This window comes from Rattus rattus, chromosome 5, assembly GCF_011064425.1.
Source record: "Rattus rattus isolate New Zealand chromosome 5, Rrattus_CSIRO_v1, whole genome shotgun sequence".
Lineage (NCBI taxonomy): Eukaryota > Metazoa > Chordata > Mammalia > Rodentia > Muridae > Rattus > Rattus rattus.
This window is the reverse complement of record NC_046158.1, coordinates 33,768,427-33,792,794: the sequence shown is the minus strand read 5'-3', so window position 1 is coordinate 33,792,794 and position 24,368 is coordinate 33,768,427. Positions and strand designations below refer to the sequence as shown.

Sequence of the window (24,368 nt, the reverse complement as noted above, 5' to 3'; positions counted from 1 at the left end):
AGAACTGAAGGAGTCCTGCATATTTTTTTTTTAATTTGCTTCTGTTTAAAAGACCAACATTCCTCTGCTTCATAGGTGTTCTGCATTTGAGGTGTAGTGAAATCTTTGCTGTTCACCAGATGTAATGGTTTAGTTCCTTACAAACAGGGTTTGGAGGAGGGCATGCAAAGAAAACCTATCATTGAAATTCTGAGATAGCAGCAGAGTGAATGACTTTTATTTTTTGTTTATTGTTGGTGGCTTGAAAAAAAATCCCCCTGTGTAATTATTGTGAACACCTTGCTTTGTGGTCACTGTAACATTGGGGCGGGGGGCGGCAGGGAGAAAAGTAATAGTCCACATGTCCCTGGCACTTGTTCAGAGAAATGTGCAGAATGTAATGCTCTTTTGAAAGAAATGTTTTATGATTTTTAAAATAGATTTAGTGAATGTAAAAAAAGAAAGAAAGAAAAGCTTTTCTAGATATTTGGTTTTACATTAACTTCTTGAGTTGTTTGAATCCTAACTGTAGAGCAACACAGCTGTAGGCAAATTCTCTGTAACAGGTGAAAATCTACCTGGGGTGTAAAGGTGAAGAATAATTACAGAAATATCACATCTGAATAGATGAGAAGACTCAGTGAGTAAGGGTATTTGCCACCAGGACTGACACTCTGGGTTTGATCCTTTGGTTTCTTCCAAAGCTGGAAGGAGAGAACCTAGTCCATGTGTCCATGCACACATGCCAATGAAGATAAATCAATATTAGAAATATCACATCTGAGAATCTGGGTATGGTAGTGCACACTGTAATCCTAGCACTCAGGAGCTGGAGGATATACAAATTTGTGGCTAGCCTGGCCTACATGAGAAGGGGAAAAGGAAAGAGAAAGTAAAGAAGAAAAGGGAAAGAGAAAGGAGAAGGAAAAGAAAAGAGGGGGAGAGAAAAACATTCTTTCCTCATTGTGCACTGCACTAACCTTACCATGCTGTTCTCCTGGAGGCATGGGCAACACCTGGTTGCCCTGCAAGCACCAGTTGCAGTCCTATCCTGGCCTGCCCCATCCAGCTCAGCAGCCTTCCTCTTCTGGAAGAAGCTGTGTCTTGCCTGGTTCATCAGCTTCTTCTCTGTATTTCACCTGACTCCTAAGCTCATTCATACCATCTGTGCAAGGTGGCAGAGCTGGCCCCACCTCACTGCGTGCTGCCTGATAAAGGGCATCTGCTCCCACAATCAGGAAGGTTCCAATAAAGCTCCTCCCACATGCCTGGATGCTGATCCCTTTGCTTGCTCCTAGCTTTACATAGTGGGCTCTCCCCTCATGGAAGAGGACATGTACTTGGACATCTTCCTGGACCCTTATACCTTCCAGGTGAGCCTGGCAGACACATTGCTGAGAACCAGGGCTGGTGTTGGCCTTGGGAATCTCTTTGAAATGCCAAATCCTCACTAAGAGGCAGGGTTTTAGGGACCCTTCAGGTGAACTTGAGCAAGGTGATCAGGGCTGTCAATCAGACACCCTAGCCACGAAGTTAGATGACCTGGTTATGGTGGTAAAGTGACATGCTGCCTGCAGTCACCTGGGTTTCAATGCTTCAGCTTTTGCTTTGCTCTGTCCAGGCCAGGCCCATGGCATCTGACTTCTTAAACCAACAGTGAACAACTAGGTTTACAGAGATCTGCCTACCTCTGTCTCCTGAGTGCTGGGATTAAAGTTAATAATCCAGCACTATAGAGGCTGATGCCAGCCTGGGCAACAATGAGATTCCATTTCTAAAACAAAACAAATATCAATTTAAAATTCTCTTAACATTTAAATCTCAGTATCTTATTTATCTGCCCTAGATTTATTTTTAAATCTTACATTTTTAAAATCTTTCCCCTGAATTAGAAAAAGCATGCAGAGTCTTTAATTAGTGTTTATTAGTCAATTAAGACTATGTTCCAATGTTCACTTGCTTACTGTAAAATGTGAGTTTTCTTGGGCCATGGAGATAGCTCCATAGTTAGGAACAATTACCAGTCTTGCAGACAACCTGAGTTCAATTCCCAGCACCCATGTCTGTGGCTCATGACTTTCTGTAACTTCAGGTCCAATGAGGTCTGATGCTGCCTTCTAGATTCCTTAGACTTCTGCACTGATTGCACATATCCCCTTCACACATATACATAATGACAAAATAATAAAAATAAATCTTTAAAAATTAAATGTGAATTTAATGAAGGACCATTTAAGTCAACTGATGCTCATAATTAACTAATAGAGTGCAACTGCTCTCTTTAACAGCCGGGGCTAGGGACAGCTTAGTAGGCTATAACTGAAGTAGGAAAAAACTATATGATAAATGCTTTTTCTATGTTTTAAGATATACTTACAAAAGATTCATTTGCCTTTATTTTCCATGTATGAGTGTTCTGCCTTCATGTATGTATGTGTACCATGTATATGCCTGGTGTCCAATGAATGAGTCCAAAAGAGGATATCAGATCTCCCAGACCTGGAGTTACAGATGGTTGAGAGTAGCCATGTGGGGGCCACAAACCTGGGTCCTCTGGAAGAGAGCTCAGTCATCTGTCATCAGTTTCTGGTCATCTGTCCAGCTCTAAGATACACTTTTAAGCATGCTGTAACTCTGCAGTAGAACATTGGGTGGTACTTTGTAGTAGGAGGTGGGGTATGGATTTAAGCAATCTTGGACCACCTTCTAGACTGAACCCACTTCCTCCATAGTGGAATACCACTGGTGTAAGACACTGGTGTTTTGATTTCTTTTGCTTTGCAAACTGCCTAGGATGACTTTCCTCCAGCTACGTCTCAACTATTCAGCCCAGGAGCGTCTTTAGATGTGCACCCACTTAATCCATCCAATCCAGAGACTGTGTTTCATTCACATCTTGGTGCAGTCAAAAAGGCACCCAGTGACTTTTCATCTGTGGATCTAAGCTTCTTACCAGATGAACTTACCCAAGAAAATAAAGACCGAACTGTCACTGGAAACAAAGTCACAAATGAGGAAAGCTTTAGGACTCAAGATTGGCAAAGTCAGTTGCAGTTGCCTGATGAACAAGGCAGTGGGCTGAACTTGAATAGCAACAGTTCACCAGATACCCAGTCATGTCTGTGCTCTCATGATGCTGACTCCAACCAGCTCTCTTCAGAAACACCAAATTCCAATGCCTTACCTGTGGCATTGATATCATCCATGACACCAATGAACCCTGTTACAGAATGTTCTGGAATTGTGCCTCAATTACAGTAAGTGTACTTGTTTTTAAAGTGAGGGATGCTTCTAGATACACAGTTTATATTTCAGAACGTGACAGCTAATTTCAGGATAATGGTGTGAAGGCAGAGAAGTTCAGATTGCTGTATTCTTTTTAAGTTATTTTTAATTTTTATTAAATTAATTAATTCACTTTATACCCCAATATCAACACTTCCCTCCTCTAAATATCGTCTTCCTATTCCTCTGTCCCCTTCTTTTTAGATTGTAAGAAGATACAGTCTTACAATCTTCTTAGATTGTGGGTGGTCTGGTAACTTATAAAAGGAAGCACCAGTTCTTGACACATTCTTGAAAGATTGTATTGATTATACCAAAAGCATAAAAGTTTTAACAAGTGGGAGATTGTTTGGTGGCTGCATGTATATGGGCTGAATCTCCAGATGGTGCAGGCTCTGAATGGCCATTCCTTCAGTCACTGCTCCAAAGTATGTCTCCATATCCCCTCCTATGAATACTTTTGTTCCCCTTTTAAGAAGGATTGAAGCATGGGCACTTTGGTCATGCTTCTTCTTGAGCTTCATGTGGTCTGTGGATTATATCTTGGATAATTTGAGCTTTTGAACTAATATCCACTTGTCAGTGAGCGCATACCATGTTTTGTTTGTTTTTTGTTTGTGGTTTTGTTTTTTGGGGACTGGGTTACCTCACTCAAGATGATATTTTCCATCCATTTGCCTAGCAAGTTGCTCAGGCAGAGTCTATGAAATAAGTTAAGAAGTTGGTATTGAAACTACACCTATATGATTTTCTGCGTTGACTTCTTTGCTCAGGAATGTAGTTTCCACTGCAAATCTGGCCTGTAAATTGGATCTGAGAAAAATAGCTTTGAATGCCAAAAACACAGAATATAATCCAAAGGTAAGATTCCTTGGTGTTCCTTTGATCATTCATTTTCCCTTAGGTCGTTTCCATTGTATGATTTTGGCATTATTTTTTCCTTCAGTTATTTTTCTTGTATGACTTTGACAATGCTTAATTTTTTAAAAATAAATTCTTAGTGAAAAGTTTTGCTATTCAGAAGTTTAAGTCTTTAATTTTTTTTATGTTGAAGTTAAGAAAAAAGCATTCTCCACACCGGTTAAAGCAGTAACTCAGGGATCCTAACACTGGGTCTGGGCACTGTTCCTGGTGGAGCACTAACTCTCTGTAACTGCCATGACATCTGTGGAATTTTTTTCTTTTCTTTTAATTGGTTATCTTATTTACCGTTCAAATGTTATTCCCCTTCCTAGCTTCTCCTGTGCAATCCCTCTAACCTATCTCCCCTGCTTCTATGAGGGTGCTCTCCCAACCCACTCCCACCTCACTACCCTAGCATTCCCCTATGCAGGGGCATCAAGCCTCTACAAGAATTTTTAACATTTTTGACAATGTCTTGATATGTAATAAAGACTTGGCTTGATCTTCGAATCCTCCTGTCTCTTCTCCCAGGACCTACAGGTCTGTGTAACCCTGCCTGGTCAGAAATCCTATTTTTCTAAATGCTGGCCCACTTAGCTGACATATCTGCTTTCCCAGTTACAGTTTTGCTTATACCAAAAGTAAACTCATTCTAAGGTTCAAGCTTCTATTTACTGGAGGATAATTCTGTGATTCTCTACCTAAAGTTTTTCTCACTGTCTAACCAAGCTGGCCTCCAACTCATAGGAACCTCCCTGCCTGTGCCCACTGACTGCTGTTTAGTAAAATCTGTTCCTTGTGTCTCAACAAGGGTAGGCACTCTTTTTCATTGGCTTGTTTGCATACAGAATGTGGATTTGTTAGCTACATCAACATTTAATAATTTCTTAGGGCCTGTACCTTGTAGAAAAAGACAGGATTTGAAGCCAAGTCCTGTACTAGGAATGCAATAAGCAATATTTTGACAAAGAATTTCAATAGAAGAAGAGATGACATGCATTAAGTCTTTATAGATAAGCATTTGCTTTTGCTGACATTGGAATTTAGGGCTACTTATTATCCAGATACAGTATAGCTTCCCCTTTTATGTCGTATATCTCTGGCTCAAGTACAGGTGGAAATAACTCTTCTGGGCATGGTGGTGCACACCTTATAATACCAGTACTTGGGAGGCTGAAGTAGGCATGTATGTATCTGTGAGTTCAAGGCCAGCCAGGTCTACAAAAAGAGTCAAAAAGCCAGCCAGTGTGACATAGTGAGACCCAGTCTCGCAAAACAAAATTGGTCATCTGCACTTATAATTCCAGCACTGGAGAGGCAGCAGCAGAAGGCTGTTTGCCTGGGTCACATAGAAGAGGGTATGTACATTTTTCACTCTTCATCCCTTACTCACCCCTCCCCTTTCTCTACCTTTTCCTTTTCCTCCTCCCCACCTCTCCCTTCCTCCCTCCCTCCCTCCCTCCCTTTGTCCCTCTCTCTTATTTTAATGAATACCAGGAAAAGTGATATATTTTAGTATGCACATGAACAACACTAACAGGACTTATCAACTCCCTGGTTGGTGACTGAGGGATTTGTGTGTGTGTGTGTGTGTGTGTGTGTGTGTGTGTGTGTGTGTGTATGTGTGTGTGTGTGTATATATATGTGTGTGTGTGTGTGTGTGTGTGTGTGTGTGTGTGTGTGTGTATGTATGTGTGTGTGTGTATGTATATGTGTGTGTGTGTGTGTGTGTGTTGACAGTTCAAATTGCAATTGCTTGTCAGAGCTTGAAGTCATCTTTTATCTTTTGGAATAGCTGGAGTTGTCTTGCATGGGACCCACTCCAATGCTGTTACTGGCCTACTGGGTAAAGGAAAGTTGGAGAAGAGAATGTAGGACCAGTAAGAGGTTATTTAGTGCCACATCAATGTGATAGGCTGACTGGTCTCGAGTCTGTCCTTGAAAGGTTTACTGAAGAGCAGGCCCAGGAGCACACATTGCACATGGAAATGGATTGGGAAGACTGGAACATGATGAAACAGGTTTTCTTTTAATTTTAAGTATGTCTGTCATTATGTATACTGTGTTCTGTATTTCAATTACTTTGGTACAGTATAGAATCTTGGCAATAACATACATGATAGCATACTTCTATTTTCTATGGTGGGTTTGTTTTGTCTTGAAGTAGGATTTAGCCCTGTGATTTAGGCTGTTCTTGAACTTGGAATCCTTCTACCCCAGTCTCCCAAGTGCTAGACTTATAGGCATGTCCCACCACATTGAACTTGTACAATTTTTTGTACTGAGATGAGATCTCATGTATTTCAAACTTGCCTCAAATTTTTTTTATGCTGCCAAGGATGATCTTGAATTTTCTCTTTCCATGTTTCATATTCAGGGTGCTGGGAATCCAAGTCTGCACCACCAAACCTGGATTATTTGCATCTGGGCAATGAAACTCAGGGCATCATGTGTGTTCAGAATTACTCTGCCAACAGAGCCGTATCCTCAGCTCCCCATCTTTACTCTTTCTTTTAAAACAGGGATTCTGTAAGAGAAGAAGGAAGTATGTCAGCATAAATCTTACTAGTTGTAGTTTTGCACCCTATCCTTACCAAGTTCTGATAACATTGGAGGTTACTTAATTTCTTGTGTACTAAATAAGGGCAACAATTAACTCAAGTTACTCTTGTTATACTAAATGAGAGAAATTGGATAGGCACTGTCACATTAAGAATGACTGTGAAATAACAATTATAATTCTTGTTAATGTGTTGAAAACAGACCTAAACATTATCTGTTTTTTTTTCCATCTAGTTTTAGTTTTCTCAAGATGTTCATATATAAAGCCACACTTTCCAACTGTGCTAGTAGTAACTTCCAGGAGAGACTAATCTCCCATTGGCTTTGGTTTGCAGAGGTTTGCTGCAGTCATAATGAGGATCCGAGAGCCAAGGACCACAGCTCTTATATTTAGCTCTGGGAAAGTGGTCTGTACAGGAGCCAAAAGGTATGAAGATGAAGTTTCCACTCCTACCCTATAGGCAACTCATTATGTAAGAAAAGAAGCATAGTATTTGTGTGAAAATTCATACTAGGAGCAATATATTTTTCACTGTCTATTAATATGGAGTTGAAAGTTCAAGAGACAGCAGCATAATTGTCCAAATTCTATACAAATCTATTTTCCTATAATAAAGATGAAGAATACATATTTACTTAGGGCTATGTGCAGAAGGTAAAACTTAAGTTTTAAAAGGGATCACATCCAAAGATCTGATCTGACCAGAGACTTTAGAATTTTTAATCTATTTTCTAATGTTTGTGCAATGAATATATGTACAGACTTTGAGCTGTGGTAAAATAGGAACTTGTTTGTGAAATTTTCAGTGAAGTAAGCCTTCCTTTATAAAATGTCCTTATTCCATGGCTAACCTGGGACACTGTTGAAGTTAGGCTCCAGTTCTGCCTCTCAGCCCCATGTTCCTAGAAATAAGACTCAAATTATACTTACAAATACCTGGGCCACATAGCTATGCCCTACTCTGACTAAATCATAACTTTAGATGCCCATTTATTTTAACGTATATTTTGCCACATGGCTAATCACCTATGCTCAGGTACCATAGTCTGTGTCCTCACTTCTTTTCGCTCCTCCTTTCCCTCCTAGAATTCTTTCTCCTCCTGATGTCTCACCTCTTATTTCCTGCCTAAGACAGAGGTTGTAAGCTTTTTAATTGACATTGAAAACCATACAAGACACAAGATAATCTCTCCACAGGACATAGCAGTGTCAGGAGTTAGAATTGGGAAGAGGAAAACGGGGATAATTGAAGTAAAGCACATATAACAGAGTTCCCAGAAGAAGACAGTAAGGGATTTAAAGACTCCAACGTCTCCCTTTGTCCAGGCAAGCGGAGTCACACTGGCTTTTCTTTTAGAAGCTGCTCATTTACAATTTAAAGATGGGATATGTCCCACAAGACAGCTGTGTTCCCATAACTTACTCATTAGGTGTGGCTCCTGTCTAGCAGCCACTGCTGCTCATGGAGTATGTTTTATAGCAGTTGGGTGAGAAATCTGAGAAAACTTGGTCAAGTTTTAAGCAATTAAAATTTGTCCTTGGCCATCTGTCTGGTAAAGATGGAAGTCTATCCCACTTACCTGGCGCATGTCTGTCTTCCGTGTGTTGTTCTCTAAGCGTTCTTTGTACTTATTTTTGTTCCTATATAAATGCTCCACACATTTAGACCAGGGCCATTCTCAGGCTGTGGTGAGGAACAGAAGCATTTGGGAGGCTGTGGACAGCGGTTCGTTGGGCCTCAGACAAGACTGTGTGTTTGACAGAAGGCAAACCTGGGTCATGGCTCCTCTAACAAGATTTTAGGACTGTGGACACACTTTAAGAAATGGCACAGTAGTTAATTTTCCAAGTAACATTTAAGACAAGTAAAAGAAAAAGTGCCTTCTAGAGGAGAGATGACCAATCAAGGGTTTTGGTGGTTGGTTCAGCCCAACAGTTCATTGTGCACTGAATCAGACCTTTGACAAGACCTCACAGGCACAAGCATTGGAGGGAGGTCCCTCTCATGGAGCCTCTCCTTTATCTTATTTTTGTAATTCTGGGGACCAAACCCAGAGTCTTGTACACATTAGGCTAGTTAAGTCACTGAGCCCCATCCCAGTTTACAGAGTTGTAGGTGCATTAGAAGCTGAGCATAGGCTGCAAGTGTAACACAAATAGTAGAGGAGACAAGCTGTCTAAGATGCCATTGGTCAAGTAGGTGTGGTGATGACTGCCAGTAGTTTCAGGCAAGGGAGGCTGAAGCAGGAAGGTACAAGTTCCCACTGGCCTGGGCTGCAGAGCCAGATTACCTCAAAAACAATATGAATGCCTTTAATCATGCTTGCATCTCCCCAGTGAAGACGAGTCTCGGCTGGCAGCAAGAAAGTATGCTCGCGTGGTGCAGAAGCTGGGGTTCCCCGTCAGATTCTTCAATTTTAAAATTCAGAACATGGTTGCAAGCTGTGATGTGAAATTTCCCATCAGGCTGGAGATTTTGGCACTAACCCATCGGCAGTTCAGTAGGTATGATGGTATCAAGCTTAATGTTGTACTTACTAGGTTATAGCAGTTAGAAAATTCATGCTGATAATATAAAATAGCTTTCAGAGAAAATGACCATTTACCAAAAAATGCTTTACAGGTAGAGGCAGGGTATCTGAATGAATCAAGATGCTGTGCCCAAGTTATCAAAAGTTACTATATGAAGCCAGTGTTTTGAAATAGTGTTTTTCACAGAAAAACTGCATAGTTATCACTAGCAAAACTTTAGCTCACAGCTTTGATTGGACAGCCTCACCAGTAGAGAGTCAGCTTGCAGTCCTGCAAAGTTCATAACTGACTCTGGTGCTTCTGACCTGGAACTTCCTTCTCTTCTCTTCTCTTCTCTTCTCTTCTCTTCTCTTCTCTTCTCTTCTCTTCTCTTCTCTTCTCTTCTCTTTTCCTTTCTTTTCTTTTCTTTTCTTTTCTTTTCTTTCTTTCTTTTTTTTCTATTTTTCTTTTTCTTTTCTTTCTTTCTTTCTTTTTCTATTTTTCTTTTTCTTTTCTTTTCTTTTTTTTATGGGTATAGCCTTGAAACTTAGAAAAGAGAAAATCAGCAATTGGGGAGACTAGACTTTTTTTTAATATGCTTTCATTATTCTGATTTTGAAGATCATGAATACAACTAACATTTGTGTGTGCGTGTGTGTGTGTGTGCATGTGCGCACATGTTTTAGCACATGCTTTACTTCTTTTAATTTTTTATTGGATATTTTTTATTCACATTTCAAATGTTATCCCCTTTCCCAGTTTCCTATCCATAAACTCCCTATCCCACCTAAACACCCTCTTCTATGAGGGTGTTCCCTCATAGAATGGATGAATGGGTATTCATCCACCCCTTCCTCCCTCTCCACCCTGACATTCCCTTACACTGGGAGGTTGAGCCTTGACAGAACCAAGGGCTTTTCCTCCCACTGGTGCCAAACAAGGCCATCTCTGCTATGTATGGAGCTGGAGCCATGGGTAAGTCCATGTGTACTCTTTGGATGGTGGTTTAGTCCCTGACAGCTCTGGTTGGTTGGTATTGTTGTTCTTATGGGGTTGCAAATCCCTTCAGCTCCTTCAATTCTTTCTCTAACTCCTCTAATGGGGACCCTGTTCTCGGTTCAGTGGTTGGTTTATACAGTCTGCCATTGTATTTGACATGATCTGGCAGAGCCTCTCAGGAGACAGCTATATCAGGCTCCTGTCAGCATGCACTTCTTGGCATCACAAATATTGTCAGAGTGTGGTAGCTATATGCATATGGGATGTATCCCAAGGTGGGGCAGTCTCTGGATGGCCTTTTCTTCAGTCTCTGCTCCAAACTTTGTCTCTGTTCCAAATTTTGTCTCTGTATTTCCTCCTATGAATATTTTTGTTCCCCCTTCTAAGAAGGACTGAAGCATTCCCACTTTGGTTGTCCTTCTTGAACTTCATTTGGCCTGTGCATTGTATCTTGGGTAATTGGAGCTTTTGGGCTAATATCCACTTATCAATGAGTGCATGCCATGTGGGGTTTGTTTGTTTGTTTTTGTGATTGGATTCCCTCACTCAGGATATTTTCTAGTTCATTTATCTATGAATTTTATGAAGTCATTGTTTTTAATAGCTGGGTAGTACTCAATTGTGTAAAGGTACCACATTTTCTGTATCCATTCCTATGTTGAGGGACATCTGGGTTCTTTCCAGCTTCTGGCTATTATAAATAAATGTGCGATGAACATAGAGCGTGTCCTTGTTATATATTGGAGCATCTTTTGGGTACATGCTCAGGACTGGTATAGCTGGGTTCTCAGATACTACTATGTCCAATTTTCTGAGGAACGACCAGACTGATTCCTAAAGTGGATCCTAAAGCTTGCAATGCCACCAGCAATGGAGGAGTGTTCCTCTTTTTCCACAGCATCACCAGCATCTGTTGTGAACTGACTTTTTTATTTTAGCCATTCTGACTACTGTGAGGTAAAATCTTAGGGAATCTTGTGATTCCCTGATGACTAAGGATATTGAACATTTCTTTAGGTACTTCTCAGCCATTCGATATTCCTCAATTGAGAATTCTTTGTTTAGCTCTGTACCCCATTTTTAATAGGGTTATTTGATTCTCTGGAGTCTAACTTCTTGAGTTCTTTGTATATATTGGATATTAGGCATCAGATGTAGGATTGGTACAGATCTTTTCCCAATATGTTGGTTGCCATTTTGTCTTAATGACAGTGTCCTTTGCCTTACAGAATTCTTGCAATTTTATGAGGTCCCAGTTGTTAATTGTTGATCTTAGAGCATAAGCCATTGGTGTTCTGTTCATGAAATTTTCTCCAGTGTGCATGTGTTTGAGGTTCTTCCCCACTTTTTCTTCTATTAGTTTGAGTGTATCTCGTTTATGTAGAGGTCCTTGATCCACTTGAACTTGACCTTTGTACAGGGCAATAAGAATGGATGAATTTGATTTCTTCTACATGCACCATTTGTCGAAATTTGTCGAAAATTCTCTTTTATCCACTGGATGGTTTTAGCTCCTTTGGAAAGATCAAGTGACCATAGGTGTGTGGGTTCAATTCTATTTCATTGATCTATCTTCTTGTCTCTGTACCAATATTATACTGTTTTTCATCACTATTACTCTGTTATATACCTTTAGGTCAGGGATGGTGATTCCCCCAGAAGTCCTTTTATTGTTGAGGATACTTTTCGCTATCCTAGGTTTTTTGTTATTCCAAAGAAATTTGCAATTGGCTCGTTCTAACTCTATGAACAATTAACTTGGAATGTTGATGGGGATTGCATTGAATCTGTAGATTGCTTTTGGCAAGATGACCATTTTAACAGTATCAATCCTGCTTCAATTGAACCAAAGACATGCCTAAAGTGTTTTACATCAAAGCTCTGATGCTCCTCTAGTTTCTTATTGTTTGCCTCTCTTTGAGGAAATATATGAACACAAAGATGAAATTCAACTAGTTTCAATGCCTTTTTCTTTAAAATGTTGAAATGCTAGAAATGAAGCATTTTCTGTTTTTAAAAAACAAACAAACAAACAAACAAACAAACAAAAAACAGTATCAATCCTGACAATCCATGAGCATGGGAGAACTTTCCATCTTCTGAGATCTTCGATTTCTTTCTTCAGAGACTTGAAGTTCTTGTGCAGATCTTTCACTTGTTTGGTTAGAATCTCACACCAATGCATTTTATATTATTTGTGACTCTCATGAAGGGTGTTGTTTCACTAATTTCTTTCTCAGCCTGTTTATCCTTTGAGTAGAAGAAGGCTACTGGTGTGTTTGAGTTAATTTTATATCCAGCTACTTTGCTCAAGTTGTTTTTCAGGTTTAGAAGTTCTCTTAAGGAATTTTTGGGGTCATTCAAGTATACTATCATATCATCTACAAATAGTGATATTTTGACTTCTTCCATTCCAATTTGTATCCCTGTGACCTCCTTTTTGTCTAATTGCTCTGGCTAGGACTCCACAATACTATATTAAGTAGATAGGGAGAGAGTGGGCAGCCTTCTCTAGTCCCTGATTTTAATGGGATTGCTTCAAGTGTCTCTCCATTTAGTTTGATGTTGTCTACTGGATTGCTGTATATGGCTTTTACTATGTTTAGGTATGGGCCTTGAATTGCTCATTTTTCTAAGACTTTTAACATGAAGGAGTGTTGAATTTTGTCAAATGCTTTCTCAGCATCTACTGAGATGATCATGATGATCATGTGGGTTTTTTTTTTTTTTGAGATTTTACATAGTGGGTTATGTTGATTAATTTCCATATATTAAACCATCTCTGCATCCCTGGGATGAAGCTTACTTGATCATGATGAATGATCATTTTGATGTACTCTTGGATTTGGCTTGCAAGAACTTTATTGAGTATTTTTGTGTTGATATTTATAAGGGAAATTGGTCTGAATTCTCTTTCTTTGTTGGGTCTTTGTGTGGTTTATGTATAACTGTAATTGTGGCTTCATAGAAGGAATTGGGTAGTGTTCCTTCTGTTTCTATTTTGTGGAATAGTTTGGACTGTATTAGTATTAGGTCTTCTTTGATAGAATTCTACACTAAACCCATCTGATTCTGGGCTTTCTTTTTTCGTTTTTTGTTTTACTTGTTTGTTTTTTGTAGGAAGACTTTTAATAACTGCTTCTATTTCTTTAGGAGTTATGCGACTGCTTATATAGTTTATCTCATCCTGATTTAACTTTGGTACCTGGTATCTGTCTAGAACATTGTCCATTTCATCCAGATTTTCCAGTTTTGTTGAATATAGGCTTTTGTAGTAGGATCTGATAATTTTTTGAATTTCCTCGGCTTCTGTTATATCTCTCTTTTCATTTCTGATTTTGTTAATTTGGAGACTGTCTCTGTGCCCTCTAGTTATTTTGGCTAAGGGTTTATCTATCTTGTTGATTTTTTTCAAAAAACAAGTTTCTGGTTTTGTTGATTCTTTGTATAGTTCTTTTTATTTCTACTTGGTTGATTTCAACTCTGAGTATATTTCCTGCCATCTACTACTCTTGGGTGTATTTGCTTCTTTTTGTTATAGTGCTTTTAGTTGTACTTTCAAGCTGTTAGTATATGTTCATTCCAGTTTCTTTTTGGGGGCACTCAGAGCTATGAATTTTCCTCTTAGCACCAATTTCATTGTATCCTGTATGTTTGAGTATGTTGTTCCTTCATTTTCATTAATTTCTAAAAAGTCTTTGATTTATTTCTTTATTTCTTCCTTGACCAAGTTGTTATTGAGTAAGTCATTTTTAAGCTTCCATGTGCATGTGGGCTTTCTGTTTTTTTGTTACTGAAGACCAGTCTTAGTCTGTGGTGATCTGATAGGATGCATGGATTATTTCAATATTCTTGTATCTATTGAGAGCCCTGTTCTGTGACCTATTTCTCCATTTTTGGAGAAGGTATATTCTTTTGTTTTAGGATGAAATGTTCTATAGATATCTGATAGATCCATTTGGTTCATAACTATTAGTTTCTCTGTGTTTTTCCTTAGTTTCTGCTTCTATGATCTATCCATTCAAGAGAGTAGGGTGTTGAAGTCTCCCACTATTATTGTGTGAGGGCAATGTGTGCTTCAAACTTTAGTAAGGATTCTTTTATGAATGTAGTTACCCTTACATTTGGGACATAAATATTCAGAATTTAAAGTTCATTTTGTTGAATTTTTCCTTTGATAAATATGAACTGTCCTGGAGCTTTCTATGTTCAGGTGCATTAATTTATAAAAATAGGCCCAAGTAGCTTTGGAGATGGTAGTGGAAGAAGTGAAGGGCTGAGGCTGTTAGCTGGAGCGTGGCAGGAAGACAGAGAGAGCTAAGGCACAGACTCTGAGTCTGACCCTATTTGGAAGGGGCATCTTTGTGTAGTTGTAAAGGCCACAGTAATGCTCTATTTATAGTATTCCTGTCCTAAGGGAGCCTTGTAGCCTCCTGGCTTCTTTAATCCTAATCTCCATAGCCAGGGTGGCTCCCCGTCCTCAGCTCAGCCCTCAGAGAGGGCAGCTCAGGCTTCAGGGATCACAATGTCCCTTGAATACACATTGGAGTCAAAGCTCCTAACCCAACGTATGATAGCAGATGCTTTTACATTCTCTTGATCAGTTCAGGCTCATTCCACCCTTCTTCCTTCTTTGGGTAAACAGTAAGTCTGTTCAACAGTGTGGGTAAGACAGTGGGAAGGGGCTTTGTTAGTTTTCCTTGCAGATCCATTCCCAAGAGAAGTTTAAAGTGTCTTGACTTTTCTTAACTGTCAAATTATGGTTCATTCCTAGATCTAGCTTGGACAATGCATTCTCCCTCCTCCTAATTATTTTCTTTTCCTCTTCCATACAATCTGCTTATTGAGTAACTATGCTGTCTGTTATTATTTATTTCAAAAGTCTGAGTTTCGTGGACAGCTTCATCCCTTCCTCATACAATATATATCATCTCTAGGTGTGTTTTCTTTTTCAGCTCGGGGGTAATTTACAGACTTAGTACATACTCCATTTTAAAATATGTGAACACTGCCATTTATTGTCAAGAATCTTGAGCTACAGGTCTCCAACTCCATTCTTAGAACACACCAATGAGCTCTACCTCAACTCAAAGCATGGCTGAGGTGTAGACTCTTGGTTCTCCTCTTAGGCTACTTGGGGCTCGACATGCTATGTGCCATTCATCTTCCTTCTTTCTTCCCTTTCTCAATAATATGCAGAGGGATCTCAGTTGATAATGACAGTTACCTGTCACAGTTTTCACTTTCTGTAAAACAAAACTGCTGGAAGAGCAAAAACAGAGTTAGCTGCCTGGCTTATCCTTTTTGGAAGCAGCCCAGACCCACCTTGTATTCCCAACCAGCCAGGTTTATAGACCCAGTCATTTTTGCTGTGTCTGGTTGGAAAGGTGTACTTTGTCTTCCAGAGACTGTCTGTTTCCAGTCTCACTCTGGCCTCCCTCAAAAGCACTCTGTCAGGCCTTTGTCCACAGGATATAGATATCAACACTAGTATGGCTGTATTCTTCATGTTGGGAGTCTTGAAATTTTTTTCTTTGCAGAGAAAGAGATTTCTTCTTAGCTCTTTTTCTCAATGGCCAGAGCTTATGGGAAGCATGGCACCCATTAGTCATGATCAGGTCAAGTGTAATTTAGGGCCTGAAAATTTGCATTTCAACATCTAATTTTGAAATAAGGTAACACAGGTTGGTCTCACACTATAGTGATTCTCTTGTCTCAGCCTCCTGAGTATTAGGATTATAAGCATGTACTACCATGTCTAGGCTGTTAAAGCCAGTGCCTCCTCTCTCTTAGGCAAGTGCTCTACGGCTGAGCTGCATTACCACCATAGTCTCCCCCTTGCTACCTTCTCTATCAATCTATATTACAATCATCTTTATAGCTTTCTATGAGCATTTCCACCTTAGTTTTAAACTAAAAAAACTATGCTAATAAATACTTGTTGAAGGTCTAAAATCCAGGCTAGTATTGTGTGGTAGCTGATAAGGTGCTACTGGCCACCTATGCAGTCTTCGTCCTTTGCCCACATGGAATTTGCTGACAAAAATAAAGACAAACTGTCACTGTTAGTCTTGAACTGTGGTAGGCACTATGGAGCTGAGACAATTCTCTGTGCTATGGGACTCTGAACAGGGTGCTTTGTGTTTCTGTGGATCTAGAGAGTTAGAAAAGTTCTTCTGGAGAGGTGATGATGTAAGACGATTCAAGGGTGAATTGGTCAAGAAATCGACAGAGATGTGAAGTTCAGCTTCTCTTGGGTGGTCTGTGACTTTTGTCCTTTCTCTGTGTTAGCTCTCTTTATTACACTGACACAGAGTAAGGAATGCATCTCTATTCAGGAGTTTGTCATGCCTGTCATGGTTTGGGAAGTGACCTTCCTACTCTTAGGCCAATCCCCTTTCTGTCTCCAGCAAGGGCTTCTACAGTTTTAGTGGTTGAAGAGCTGTGGGTGTTATCAGTGTAGTCTTGTTCATCCTCTATACACACACAGAGAGTCAGGCAGTTCTTAGTGTACCACTTTTCAGATGTCTAACTTTCCTTATACCTGTTCTCCATGAGCCACTACTTTGAGAACAATTGTATTTTTGTATTACTCTCTGGAACCAACATATCAACTACTTTTATGACTCTATGCCCTTCTCTGGGACAGACTGTGGAAACACAGTTTTTATTTTTTAAATTTTTTTCATCTTTATTAACTTGAGTATTTCTTATTTACATTTCGATTGTTATTCCCCTTCCCGGTTTCTGGGCCAACATCCCCCTAACCCTCCACCTCCCCTTCTCTATGGGTGTTCCCTTCCCATCCTCCTCTTTACCGCCAACAATCACTATCACTGGGGGTTCAGTCTTGGCAGGACCAAGGGCTTCCCCTTCCACTGGTGCTCTTATTAGGCTATTCTTTGCTACGTATGCAGTTGGAGTCCAGGGTCAGTCCGTGTATAGTCTTTGGGTAGTGGCTTAGTCCCTGGAAGCTCTGGGAAACACAGTTTTTAAACCCTATCCTTTGCTCCACAAAGATCTAGCATATGTTTCTAGTAAATCTTTGTGATTTACTACTTAAAGGGACAAATTGTGAACTTAACATGTTTGGTATAATGTAATCTGGTTCCTTTGTATAGCAGACAAGTACCTGTGGTCCTCTTTTGTTGTTAAAAATATTTAGCAGTTTATTTATTTTCTTTTTGTTCCTGTTTTTTTTTTTTTTTATTAACGAGTATTTCTTATTTACATTTCGAATGTTATTCCCTTTCCCGGTTTCCGGGCCTACATCCCCCTAACCCCTTCACCTCCCCTTCTATATGGGTGTTCCCCTCCCCCCATTACCGCCCTCCCCCCAACAATCATGTTTACTGAGGGTTCAGTCTTAGCAGGACCCAGGGCTTCCCCTTCCACTGGTGATCTTACTAGGATATTCATTGCTATCTATGAGGTTAGAGTCCAGGGTCAGTCCATGTATAGTCTTTGGGTAGTGGCTTAGTCCCTGGAAGCTCTGGTTGGTTGGCATTGTTGTTCATATGGGGTCTCAAGCCCCTTCAAGCTCTTCCAGTCTTTCTCTGATTCCTTCAACAGGGTCCCGTTCTCAGTTCAGTGGTTTGCTGCTGGCATTCGCCTATGTATTTGCTGTATTCTGGCTTTGTCTCTCAGGAGAGATCTACATCCAGTTCCTGTCAGCCTGCACTTCTTTGCTTCATCCATCTTGTCTAATTGGGTGGCTGTATATGTATGGGCCACATGTGGGGCAGGCTCTGAATGGGTGTTCCTTCTGCCTCTGTTTTAATCTCTGCCTCCCTATTCCCTGCCAAGGGTATTCTTGTTCCCCTTTTAAAGAAGGAGTGAAGCATTCACATTTTGATCATCTGACTTGAGTTTCATGTGTTCTGTGCATCTAGGGTAATTCAAGCATTTGAGCTAATAGCCACTTATCAATGAGTGCATACCATGTGTGTTTTCCTGTGATTGGGTTACCTCACTCAGGATGATATTTTCCAGTTCCATCCATTTGCCTATGAATTTCATAAAGTCATTGTTTTTGATAGCTGAGTAATATTCCATTGTGTAGATGTACACATTTTCTGTATCCATTCCTCTGTTGAAGGGCATCTGGGTTCTTTTTAAGCTTCTGGCTATTATAAATAAGGCTGCGATGAACATAGTGGAGCACGTGTCTTCTTTTGGGTATATGCCCAAGAGAGGTATAGCTGGCTCCTCAGGTAGTTCAATATCCAATTTTCTGAGGAAACTCCAGACTGATTTCCAGAATGGTTGTACCAGTCTGCAATCCCACCAACAATGGAGGAGTGTTCCTCTTTCTCCACATCCTCACCAGCATTTGCTGTCACCTGAGTTTTTTATTTTAGCCATTCTCACTGGTGTGAGGTGAAATCTCAGGGTTGTTTTGATTTGGATTTCCCTTATGACTAAAGATGTTGAACATTTCTTTAGGTGTTTCTCAGCCATTCGGCATTTCTCAGCTGTGAATTCTTTGTTTAGCTTTGAACCCCATTTTTAATAGGGTTATTTGTCTCCCTGCCGTCTAACTTCTGGAGTTCTTTGTATATTTTAGATATAAGCCCTCTATCAGTTGTAGGATTGGTAAAGATCTTTTCCCAATCTGTTGGTTGCCGTTTTGTCCTAACCACAGTGTCCTTTGCCTTACAGAAGCTTTGCAGTTTTATGAGATCCCATTTGTCGATTCTTGATCTTAGAGCATAAGCCATTGGTGTTTTTTTTCAGGAAATTTTCTCCAGTGCCTATGTGTTCGAAAAGCTTCCCCACATTTTCTTCTATTAGTTTGAGTGTATGTGGTTTGAAGTGGAGGTCCTTGATCCACTTGGATTTAAGCTTTGTACAGGGTGATAATCATGGATCGATCTGCATTCTTCTACATGTTGTTTATAAATGCATATAAAATGTGTGTGTTATTGGGAACTCAGAAAATCAGAAAAACATTTTGTATAGTGTTACTGGCAAGCTTTAGCTCAGTGTAACAAGCAGAGAGTGTTTAACAAGATATTCAAGTACCAAATCTGATAATGAAGTTAATCTCGATTTTTGATCATCTAGGGTAGCTTACAAATGTGAGAAACATTAACCAAAAGTTAGCTCTTAAGCTGGTCATGGTGGCATATGCCTGAAATTCTAGAACTCAGGAAGATGAGGCAGAAGACCACAAGCTCAAGGCCGGCCTGAGTTATGTGTAGCAAGTGTTGAACTAGTCTTAGAAACTTACAGGGAGACCCTGCTTAAGAAACCAATAAAATGTAATGATGTTTGAGGCAGTTTTATTATGTAGTCCAGACTTGTCTTTAACTCTCAATTCTCTCTTGGTCTCATGATTGCTGGGATTTACAGACATGAGCCACCAATCCCCAATCAACTAAAAGCTCTGTTTTTGGATGTCTTAAGTGTCTATAGTTAGGGTCAAGGGTGTAGCCCAGTGTCATAGCACATGCCCACAATGTGTGGGGTTCAGGGTTTAATCCTAGCATAGAAACAAAGTTTACACTCAAGCACTACTCTTGCTGAGAGAGGCTTTTAGTAAAATGGTACTTGTCTACAACTGTGAGGTAAGGTTTAACATGTGGGACCTTGAAATGTTCTAGAAAAGCAGTGGATTTATCACTTTGTGTGTCTCAGCAGTTATGAGCCTGAACTGTTCCCTGGCCTTATTTATAAGATGGTGAAACCGCAGGTTGTGCTGCTCATCTTTGCATCTGGAAAGGTTGTACTGACAGGTAAGTTCTCAGGTTACTGTTCCACGGCATACGATATCAAGTTATGTGTGTGCTTTTCCTTCAAGGAATGCTATGCATTTCATCCATAACAGGTAACTTTTGCTATACTGGAGAGAAAATGATGTCACTCTCAGATCGCAATTTCTAAAATTACTACTACTTGATGTATATTTTTATCTTGCCATCTTGCTTTATATCAACCATTATGGACTATGAGAGTAAGTTTTCCTTTGATGTCCATACTTTATTAAGGAAATGTTGGATAAGGTCACGGACACAGTCAGAGGAGAAGGTTCTTCTTAGAATGTAAAGGACTCTCGGTCTAATCCTCATCACTAGAACTAGTACTAACTTTACAAAATCTTGTTTTAACATGTGGGCATGAGTACAAATGGCACTTGTTTGATTGCTCCTAGTGTTTACAATTCCTTTAGGAAGGAAGACACTGGTTTTGTGTCTCTCCTAACTGCTGTTTTATGATGTAGGTAACTTCAATTTCTTGCTTCCCTGTCATTTATGAAATGAGGAAACTGTACAGAAATTATTTTTCTATGATACGAAATATGGCTTCCCATTGTTTCTACTTCCTGGGGTCTTTGGGTAGTATGCTCTTCATGTTTGAAGGGGATGTTCTTAGGCACAGTATTTTATATAAAGTCCTATGGAAAAAGATCAAATGCCAGATCTAGATTTTATGTTCCTCAAGGAATTGTGAAAAGAATGCCTTGCCTTTGGGTCTGGTTTAGTGTGCAAGTTTGTTTCACCTCTCACATGCCATTTTCGGATGGCAAGAAGCCTGTTCCACAAAGCCAGAGGCAAGTCCTCTGTCAGTAGCTTTGTACTTTTTGTATACCCCACATCCTATTCAATTTACTCCAAACTGATCTACTTGGAAAGGAAAACTTGAATATTCTAAACTCTGATGAGACTCTGGGGGAATTTCCCACTCCAAAGACACAGTGTACCTTCTTCATTCTGCCAACTTTTGGGGTGCAGACCTACAAATTTCAAACTCTTTAACAACAAATAAACACAATTTTGTCATTATTAGTAGCCAAAAAACTTTTAGACATTTAAGTACTTCCTTTTGACTAGCAGGTTTTTAAAAATAAAATTAAGTTTGTTAACTTAATTTTGAAAGTGGACTATAGAGGGCATTTATTTCATGTAGTTTTCTGCAATGTGACTATATCATTACCTCCAGTTCTAAGACATTCCTATGACTCCAAGTAAATCCCTGTGTCATCGAACAGTCTTTCATGTTCTCCAGCAGCCACCAGTGTCTGTTGTCTTCATGGATTCACCTTACCTCTTTTGGATGTTTCTTGTACATGGAACCCCTCCTGCCCTTTCTGGGGTGGTGGCTGGGGAGTAACTGGCCCTTTTTTCTCAAATTGTTTTTCTCAAATGTTCAAAGTTTGTCCTTTTTGTGACTGAGCAATACTCTGACTGTGTGTATATAATCCTAGTCTTATCCATTGATGGCCACATAGTCTGGCTTCACCTCTTTGTTTCTATGACTACCGTGGCAATTACAGTCTGCATGAACACCTGCATTAGGTTTTGTGAGGGTTCCCCAGCTGGGTTGTGCAGTGACCCCTTAACTTTTGGGGACCCCGACTTTGGAGCTGAATCCTGTTTTACATCCCCTCTAGCAGTGCAGAGGCAGCTGAACTTCCGAATCCTGTCAGTTATTTTCTTCTTTAATAAAAGCATTGTAGTTCATAGGTAATCCTGATTTCTGGTTAGTCCTCTTTCTGAATCTTCTCCATCTTCATGCCTGGAGCTGAGCCAGACAATCCTTCTCATATCTCCTTTCTTTCATTCTTACTCCACATTTCTTAAGAAAGAGCTTATGACTCCAGGTATTTTATTTTTTTCACACAATAACAGGCTATTTTGATGGTTTTGTTCATTTTTTGCTTTGTTTTTGAAATAGGGTTGGCTATGTGCTCAGGATGACTTCACATCATATTATACATAGTTAACAACTGCTGACACCTAAGACTCTTCAAGAGTAAAACTGGTATAAAATTTTCCCTCTAATTACTTCCTATGCATTAAAATTGGCAACTCTTAAGATGACTCTACCTACCCTAGTACATTTTGAAGACAAGACACTAGCTAGAAGTTAGTGGATCCATAGCAGTCATTTCTGATGGTAGTTAGTTTGATCACAGGTGCTGAAGATGTCAGTCTTAGGTCTCTTATAGAACATTGCATCCATATCTCTACTGAACCCTGTATGACTGAAGACAAGATCCACAAAGAGGGGAAACTAAAGGAACTCTGCCCTAGGGCATGTATTTTGGGGAGACTATGACAATAGTGCCCCTCTTCCAATTCTTTTCTGTATTACAAAGAAATGTCACTTACTGCAAGCAACTAAGGAAGTGTCCACTTGAAACCATCACAAAGCTGGGCATGCTTGTAATCCCAGAACTAGGGAAGCAGACACAGATAAGTCTGTACTGAGGCCAATCTGTGATGTTTAGCTGGACCATTTCCCAAAATAAAAGAGGCAGCAATCGAACATGGTAAAATGAAATTTTAGTATGAAAAATGTTGGTGGTGTTCTTCTATTAAAGATTATATACACTTGGATTTTTTTTTATAGGTGCCAAAGAGCGTTCTGAGATCTACGAAGCATTTGAAAACATGTATCCTATTCTAGAAAGTTTTAAGAAAGTCTGAGGGTGTCATTGGGCTTCTAGCAATGATTTGGATATGTGCTTAAACTAAGTACAGCAAAGAGCAAGCTGATTCCTTCTATAGAAGCTTCTCATATTTTCTAGCAGCCATGGGCCTCTGTTATTATGCTAATAGATTATGTTTTCTGTTTGATTTTTGTCTTGTTTTAGAAACAGGGTCTGCTATGTAGCCTAAAGTGTAATTTGATTTATTACAGAATAATTCTGTGTGAATAGCCATGATTAAGAAATGAAAATTTCTTGCTCAAAATGAGTCTTGTATGTTATTTAATTATAAATAATAAGAACAAGTAAACTTATTTCAGAATTTGAAATATGTCAGGCCTTGCTAGACTGAGACATTAAGACCACACTTTATTTATTAAGTATATAATATATTAGTATATACTTCAAGTGACTGCATATCTTGATCATATCTGTAATATAACATCTATCAATAAAAACTCATGTTTAATTTTTTTTTTCATTCCAAGTATAGAAAAGACAGAATCCAGACCTTTTGGTAACAGAAACTGTGAAAAATCAGCTGGGGAGAACCAATAAAATATCTCAAACCTTAAAATCCTTTGTTTGAAATGACCATGTAAAATTGCAGCCACTAGCCATTATTATGCTAATGATTTTGTGGGTTTGGTTGGTTTTGACATGTTTACAAGTCATCTACTCTGTAGTCCAGAATGCACTTTGACTTGTTACATTTTAAAATCTTAATCTTTCAAGAACAATTCTGGTTTACAGAAAACTATTTTGGAAAATGATATAGGTTGCTTCAGCTTTTTTCTTCATTAATTAATCAATCAATCAACTTTACATCCTGATTGCAGCCAGTTCATCCTTTCCTTCTAGGTCCTCCCTTACAAGTCCTTATCCCCATTACCTCCTCCCCACCTTTTTTGTCAGAGAAGGGGAAGCCCCAGCAGAGGCTAGACCTAGGCCCAATATACATTTGTAGCAGTTAAACAGCTTGGTCTTCATGTGGGTCCCCTGACAATTGGAGCTGGGAGCTGTCATTGCCTGCTGTTGGATCCTCTTCCTCTAGCTGGATTGCCTGGTCAGGAATTTGGGCTTTTACCTGATTGTATTTAATTAGACCCTGGAGAAGGAACAATGAATTCAGGCCAAAAACCTACCCAGGTTGTAGTCATCAGGATTTGAAGGTTGATAGGCAACTGGCTCCTGTGGTCCAGGCTCTAGTCCTGACATGGACTACTGATATTTTCCTTTCTAAAGTAGATTTGAGTTTCTAGGTGAAATACATAGAAAACATTATTTGGTATCTAGGGGGGCAATTTAAGTGCTGGGATGTGTGATATGGGGAGAAATCCCCACTGGAAAGTATCCAGAGCTTTTGTCAGTAAATGGCCTACCAAAGATATTCTTGAAAATAATGTGTCCAACTGGACACATAGTCACATTTCTCTATCTCCATTATGATTTAGAGGCATATCCAACAAATGCGATACTCCCCATCCCCTAAAGAAACTTAGAGGAAGTCCCAATGAATCCAGCTTCTCTTAAAGGATGGCCCAGGGATAGGAAAGAAAAAGAGCCATTTGACCTCAGTTTTCTGAATTTGCTGGTGTAATCCCTTCATTCGGGAGGCTGCCATAGCAGGTTTGGGACTCTAGGGCAACAGACTACATAGAACAAAATTCAAGGCCCATACCTAAACATAATAAA

The 24,368-nt window shown here is 39.6% G+C and overlaps 1 protein-coding gene across 1 annotated transcript; it reads left to right on the top strand.

Annotated features, from left to right (window-relative positions):
* The first annotated feature begins 1,289 nt into the window (after positions 1-1,289).
* Positions 1,290-22,671, top strand: Tbpl2 (TATA-box binding protein like 2). Its single transcript, XM_032901933.1, has 7 exons — positions 1,290-1,352; positions 2,773-3,236; positions 4,038-4,125; positions 7,065-7,156; positions 9,068-9,235; positions 19,883-19,977; positions 22,595-22,671. Exons 1-7 carry the CDS (start codon positions 1,302-1,304, stop codon positions 22,669-22,671), a joined length of 1,035 nt encoding a protein of 344 aa, XP_032757824.1. The 5' UTR covers positions 1,290-1,301.
* Positions 22,672-24,368: the final 1,697 nt, after the last annotated feature.

What these genes read in the sequence shown, in the direction of transcription:
- Tbpl2 (XM_032901933.1), top strand. Translation starts at nt 1,302, where the DNA reads ATGGAAGAGGACATGTACTTGGACATCTTCCTGGACCCTTATACCTTC. An exon ending in TGGACCCTTATACCTTCCAG is followed by an intron (nt 1,353 to 2,772) that starts GTGAGCCTGGCA and finishes CAAACTGCCTAG; the next exon opens with GATGACTTTCCTCCAGCTAC. An exon ending in ACCCATCGGCAGTTCAGTAG is followed by an intron (nt 9,236 to 19,882) that starts GTATGATGGTAT and finishes GTGTCTCAGCAG; the next exon opens with TTATGAGCCTGAACTGTTCC.